Consider the following 7,438-nt stretch of genomic DNA (forward strand, 5'->3'; position numbering starts at 1 on the left):
GCATAAACAGTTTCCTGTAATATGTTATTATAGTAGGTAATATGCTGCTCTTCCCATTTTAACAGGAGTACCGTAAGTAAAAACATATTACTCAAGTAACATTAAACAACGAGGCATTGATAAATATATGTCTCTGCTCATATCATCCTATAAAAATAGAGTACAAAAGAAAAGATATTTACATCATTGACTTGCAACATTTCCAACCCAAGTTAGCTCTTTACAAATAATTTCTGGAATTATTACCATACAAGTACGCAGAATCCCGTATCTATATCTGTGTCTGTTCATTCACACAATTTCACAATTGACCTCTTATGCAAATTCTTCACCATTTTGAATGTCTTTTAACCGTATATATTAACACACATCAAAGGTTTATAATAAAACTAGTAGGCAATACATGTTTCAAGGGAGGACTTGGCTAGCCATAAAAGACCAGGGTCGTTCCGCTTTAACACTAGGTAAGTTTCTGCTTTCCCAATTTCATCCAATATAACATCTTCACTGAAACCAATCAAAAGAAGAATTTCCATGGCAGCTGCAACAACAAAAACCTCTGTCAATAGAGATGGCCTTAAATTCTTTGCATCCAACTCCATTCTAATGCACTCTTTAACTATGCTACCCAGACTTGAAGGTGAATATCAAATACAAGTATATATCCAACACTGAGTATCCTTTCTTTTTTAAAGTTTCCCCTTGTATTTGGAGAAACATGCCTCCATACCATGTCAAATGTGTCAAACATGGATACTTCAATAAAAATAGCAGAGGATAATATAGTTTTTTGAGAAAGTTTGCTCTTATCCTTACTAGAGAAATGTACATTTTCCTCCTAATCTATTAAAATTCTACTGGAAAAAGCCTCTTTAGCATATCAAAAATAAATAAAGAGGTGGAAGGAAGGAGAAAGAATAAAAAGAAACAAACCTTTGTAATTTGCAATATTTCTTTGGATTATAGGATTGGCCTGCAACGTACACCATTATTAGTAAGCACACAAAGATTGGATGAAAAAAGGGATTCCACTACATAAAAGAGTTAATACAACAGATTAACTCATGGACAAGAGTAACAAATATTCTACCTTCCGAAGTCTTCTAAATTTCATTTCATCTGGGTGTTCAATCACATTTCTGCAAAATAATTCCAGCTTTTATTGGTAATTTTAGTTCACAAAACAAAGACAACAAAATATGATAGGCAGAATAAGCATGAACTACAACTTCTATAGGAGTTTGCAAGAGGCAGGCCCAGTTACATGGTATCAATGCTTAATTGTGTTTTTAAGGAAATGGAAATAGAATTTAAGGATGGTCAAGTAAGAAAACATACCTAATAATCTTAAAAAGAGTTTGCAGAACAACAGTTGCCTCAGTGGGATTAACTTCAGCCCGCAACATCTCAATGGCCTTTTGCAGACGGCTACAAATACCAGACACAGAGTCTTGAATTCTCTGTAATTCTTGATCATCCAGATCTGGCTCATCAATTTTCATATTGGATATTCCCAATTGTGGTAATAGCTTATCATCTGGATCCGGCTCTGCTTGTACTATTTCATTTGCTTTAGCATCAGGATCAGGTTCTTTATAACCTTGGTTGAAATGTGCTTGATCTTCCAAGGTTTCAGTTGTTATGTGATGACGAGGATCATAATTTGCTCTGTTCACACATCCCGAAATGCTAGATTGTGCTTCTACATCATCAGGATCTGGCTCATCTATGGTCTCACTTGTCTGAATCTTGGTGTCCAGAACTGGCATCACCACAGGTTCAACCACATTTCCAGAACTTGAAGAAGCACCGGAATCATCAGGATCAGGCTCTTCATTTGAACTCATGGCTGTTGATTTCCCAAGAGCCATCTGAGATTGAGAACTGTTTTCAGTGGATTCAGAATGATGTTTCAGTTGCAGAGTTTCAGCATGAAGCAAATCATCCGGATCAGGCTCAAACTTGTTTTGATTGTCAGCAAGGCCATCAGGATCTAATTCATAAGCATGTTTCCCCTGAGCCCTAATTTGACTTTGAATATCTAGATTTTCATCTCCATCATGCATAACCAACTCAGAATCATCAGGTTCTGGCTCATCATGTGTTTCAGATGCATCCACATTGGCAGGAGTGTTTATCAGACGACGAAAAGCAGCAGCTACGGAAGAGGCACGGGCATTTTCCAGCGAAGTTGACATATTTCCACCAACCTTCTGAGAATTTCTGCCATCTTCAACATAATATTCTTCATAGTTCTCCGAGTGTCTGATTCCACTTAAAGCGTGGCCCCTAGATTTGGTCCAGTCTAGGCTAGCAGCTTCTTCATTCAACTGCAAGCAGAGAGAGGGAGAGAGAGAGAGTAATATCAGATCAAGATAATGTTTCTTTGTCTAGACAATAATTTGATCATGAAGCATTGTTTCCTACTATAAAAGTGTGCATAGAAAAGGTAATTTTACCTGTTTATCAAGGGCATGAAAATTTGAATCATGTTCAGAAAATACCATATGAGCCTGAAACATAAAGAAGCGCAATTCTCAATCAGTCGTTTGTTGATTTTTCTCTACCACCTCCCTCCATTTTTGGGATTACAATAACTAATCATTGGTAACATTTCTACTACTCATAATTAAAATTTGTTCAAGAATGCTTACAAGTTCATGTAGAAGAGTTTTTTTTATGCTCTCATATTTCCTGAATCCTTTGAGGTCATCGGTTCGAAGACGGAGAGATATTTCTTCTCCATGATTCTGAAAGAACAAATAAGGATCAACAATAAAAAATAATGGGAAGTACAAAAGTTGAGAGATTCAAGATATGCTATTTTTTTAAGCTAAAATAGGCCATTACCTTATTAAAGCCTAGAATGCATTTGGGACTCACACCAACATAACCAACTGGAGCCATCTCAGTCATTACTCCTACACGCCATCGATGCTTTGTAAAAGAACAAGCAGAAAATAGTTTAGCAGGGCTAACAAGAGTCAGTTAACCAAATTAGTATGGGTAAATATGGATCTGATGGTACCTTGCTCATGATAGCAATGATTCCAGGGTCTGCAGCAAGCATGTGCATCCTTTTTAATGCCTCAGAAGCTGGTGGGTGTAACTGGTAACAGACAGTAATCAGGATATCAGAAAAGAGAAATGGTTGCCTGTCATTTCCTTAGATTCACATAATGACAAATAGTACATGAAGATAACATAATTTAAGATGACTGATGCACTTATGCATCTCTTAATTTGCAAAATCAGGAATTTAGAGCCAAAAATCATTTCTTCATCAAACAGAGGCTACCTTTTTCATAGAACTGCTATTTGTAACACCAACCATGAAGATATAACAATAGTTTTTGTGTTACCAACAACCCTCCTATCCCAATAACCCTCAATACTAATAAATGTGCATTTTTTTTCGTGTAAAATTTTAATTATCAATATAATCCAAGTGAATCTTGAGAAACAAAAATTGCATCAATGGCCTTTCTTTTTCCATTATTCTTTATTTAGATTCATATTGTCAATGATAATGAAGTCAGAGGTACCTCTACTCCTGGAATATGAAGAGTGCGAAAATCACAAAAGATATAAGGTCCTTGAGGAAGTCTTATTGGAACATTGGAGGGTCCATCTGACATTCGCTGCCTCAGTCTCCTTTCCTCTTCACTGAATCCAATTATTCTCATGTCTACCTTCGAGTTTTGTATAACTCGGTCAACTTCATCCTCTGGTACCCCCATCATCCTGACAGATTTTCCCTGAAATTAGATGAAACAAAGTACCATAAGTTGGCATAGAATGTTAAACAAGTGTGAAAAATCCAGTTAAACATGCCCATATATCACTTCCTTTTAATTACTTCAACCTCTTTAGCAATAATCCTCCAAACCATTCTTGAGAAAAAATTCAACCAAAGACAATTACGCCCGTGGCTAAGAAATATGAACAAAACAACACAAACAAGTTGCTTTCTAACTGAAAAGACATGCTCAGGCTTTTGAAACTCAAAAACCAATTTTCAACTGAACATAAATTGTGACTCATAGGGATTAGACTATTAGCATATTCACCAATTGCCTCTCCTTGGAGTGAAAGGAAGCTTATTGTACTTAGCATTAAACAATAAACCTTGTAATGGATATAAAAACTACCATGAAAACTGAAGCCTCTTGCAAACTTAAGCATGAATGCTCATCTGAGAAAGGGTGAAGCATTCGCGAGCCTTTGCCCGACAATTGGGGAACAATGAGGCGCATAGTATCGGGCTTAACATCAGTCAACTTCTGCAGCTCATCGCCTAGCTCCTTGAGATTTGCACCAGAATCCATTTCCACCATATACTTGTTTCCTCTCCATATAACAGTCACATTCACCATATTTTCTCCCTCTTCTGTGTTGCACTATAACATTAAATAAAAAAGAGAACAAGAAAAACTTTTAATCACTTTCTAAAGCAAAAGATTTTCATGATCACACTCACAATCACAAACACAATCTTTTCCTTTTTTAAAATTCCCAAACGAATATCTGACTTCAAAATTGAAGTTTGTTGAATAAAGGTTGTCAATTTAACAACTAAATTTCAGCACCCAGATCGCTATTTACATTGAAAAAAAAAACTCAATTTATAGCAGAATTGAACAAATTTTTACACGCAAATTAAGGTTTAAAATGAAGAAATAAGGATGAGAAAAAAGACCCAGATTGAGAAAATTGATGGAATTTTGTTTTTACCTGAGGAATTGATGGGTATTTTCTCTTACAGGGGAGGGAATATTCTTCCTGGGAGCGATAAACATAAAGGGGCAAAAATAAATAAACATACAGCAAAGTAGTCGAGGTTTTAATTTACTTATATACATAGGAGGAACGGGTAGCGTAGGATAAGAGGCGGTACATGCATTTTAACACGTGTTAAGCTAATATGCGCGGCTGTGTTGGGTCTTCCTTACGCATTTGCTGGCGTTTCGCAATTGGGAAGTATCTGGAACACTGAGATCGTATCTTTTGTAAACGGATGAAAACGAGTCTGACCAAATTATAATAATAATAACCATGAAATGGACAACTTTTAAATTTTGCTATAATTTCGTCTGTTTTTTTTATAACATATCACCATCCCTAATCTGTCGAAATATCATAATGCGGAATTTTAATTCGATTAATATAAGTATTATTGTCAATACAAATACATGAGTTTTAGTATGTTGAAACATATTATCTTACTATTTATGAGTTAGAAAAGGTTTATGGATAATTCTAAGCATTATCTAAAAAGAAAACAAATATGATTGGATAAAATTATTCAAAAAAGTTATACTTATAATAACATTTGATACATTTAGGTTAGAAAAACATTTAAACTATTTATAACAATATTTTAACTATGAATAATATTTTTTTAAATTTCAAATAAAAGATAAGTACTTGACTTCCACTTTATAAAATGAAGTCTAAGAGTTAATTTTTTCTAACCTCTTATGGATAGATTACAAAGCATGTTTTAAGGTTAGAAAGCTAATCTTTTATCAGTAAGAGGTAAGCTCACTCTGATCAAATCCATATATATTAAGTAATATACCTTTATATTATCTCTTATGTTTTAAAGCTCCAGTCAAAGTATCTGATTAGAATGATAAAATTATATAAAGCTTTCACTGGAACGATAAGTTTGACAAAAGAAAGATTCATATGAAAAGCTGGGATTGGCTATGCAAGCTAAAATTTGAAGGGGGATTAAGCATTTGAAAAACTACATTAATGAATCAAACTCTTCTAACTAAATCGGCCTGGAGAATTTATAATGGAGACAACTGGCTAGTTCATAATACTATGCTTAAGAAGTATTGTTTAACGATTGGGTTTGATAATTCTACAAGTAAAAGTTTTGACTCTTGGGTTTGAAAAGACATTATTCATGGTAGACATTTGTGTAAACAAGGGATGGACTGAAAAATAAGAAGTGGACATCAGTTGATCATTTCAAGTGGACATATACATGAAAAAGATGATATTATAGTCATTGGTTTGAACAATTACGTTAATTTGACTAAGTTGATGGCAAACAAGAGTGAGGAATGGGATGAGAATAGATTAGCGAGGTTATATGGTCAAGTGATTGTAAATACATGTAGATCAAGATCATTATCTATTTTTAGTGGAATGGATAAAAGGGTGTGGGCTCTTAACAATAATAAAGAGTACTCAGTCAAATCAGGATATGAATGTTTAGCTCATAACATTATGGTAGGGCATAAGGATAATATTACAAGGGAGTGTACAACTACTGATTGGAGGAAATTGTGGGAAAAATGTGTAAAAGGTGGTTAAGTGTAAAGGTTGGAACATAGCTATCCGCTAACTAGGAATCAAAAAAGTATTCGCTAAGGTCTAAGAAAGAACCCAAACCCTTGAGAAGAATGATTCTACGACCCTATAAAAAGGTAATAATGAGTGAGACCTACTAAGTTCCTTTGAAGTTATATGCATCTTTTGGTATGCAGGTCTGAGGATTAAACCAATGCGTTGGAAGGGACCAAGCCAGGGTTGCACCATGGTGGTAGACTGAGGGCAATATTATGCATACAGAGGGACATTCATGGAATATGTTTTCAAATGAAAAATAGTAATATACACTACGAATATATCTATAAAACACTTTGTTGTAAGGTTTTATTTTACCTTTGAAAGTTTGTGACAAACGATAAATGTATTATTCAAACCTATTATCTTAGAAAGAATTTTATAAAGATTAGAGGAACATTTAGTATGGCTTTGGTAGATTGTAAAAATTTTCTAAGTATGTAAGTATTGTGACATCTTATATTTGAATATATTAAATTAGGTCTGGTATAGGGTGTTAAAAGTTAATTGGTATCAAATCTTTTGGTTTAGCCGATCTTTTGAAAGTTAAGTGAGAGTCAGCCATATATGCATAATACACCAGACCTGGCTGAGTCGCTTAGGTATGTTAAAGAATTTTACGTGGTGATTACTTTAGTATACTGTTAATAATAGGGTAAGAGAGACAGTTGAGAAGGGAAAATAATAATTTCATTGACAAGAAGATCTTACAAACTGAATAAAGAGATTTAAATAAAAGAAAAGTAGAAAAATCCTTAGTTTCCTCTTTTAGTTGACCGGTTAGTTGGTTTGGTTAAAGCTTCTTCTGTATGGAGGTGTTCTCAAGAAACTTCTTTCAGATCCATTGAACCTTCTAAGTTCCCCTCATCCTCCTCTATTTCGAGCATAGTGGGAATGAAGAAGTTGGTTGATTGCTTCCATTCCCTCTGGAATTTTTCCCAATTTTCTCCCTTAAGATTTTAAACATTGAAGTTCAGGGATTTGGTAGAAACCTTCTAAAGATAGTTAAAGTCCATCTTGATCATATTTAAAGGGCTCGCAATAACTTGGGCATGGAGGACTAGATTGGACCTCA

The 7,438-nt window shown here is 34.5% G+C and overlaps 1 protein-coding gene across 1 annotated transcript; it reads right to left on the reverse strand.

Moving 5' to 3' along the window:
- Positions 1-116: 116 nt before the first annotated feature.
- Positions 117-4,889, reverse strand: LOC105802637 (uncharacterized). The gene is made up of 11 exons (XM_012634399.2): positions 4,735-4,889; positions 4,152-4,400; positions 3,546-3,758; positions 3,029-3,109; positions 2,851-2,937; positions 2,655-2,750; positions 2,460-2,513; positions 1,339-2,330; positions 1,091-1,139; positions 934-973; positions 117-541 (listed from the first exon to the last, which is right to left on the reverse strand). Exons 2-11 carry the CDS (start codon positions 4,374-4,376, stop codon positions 390-392), a joined length of 1,989 nt encoding a protein of 662 aa, XP_012489853.2. The 5' UTR covers positions 4,377-4,400; positions 4,735-4,889; the 3' UTR covers positions 117-389.
- Positions 4,890-7,438: the final 2,549 nt, after the last annotated feature.

The sequence above is a fragment of the Gossypium raimondii genome, chromosome 7 (genome assembly GCF_025698545.1).
Source record: "Gossypium raimondii isolate GPD5lz chromosome 7, ASM2569854v1, whole genome shotgun sequence".
Lineage (NCBI taxonomy): Eukaryota > Viridiplantae > Streptophyta > Magnoliopsida > Malvales > Malvaceae > Gossypium > Gossypium raimondii.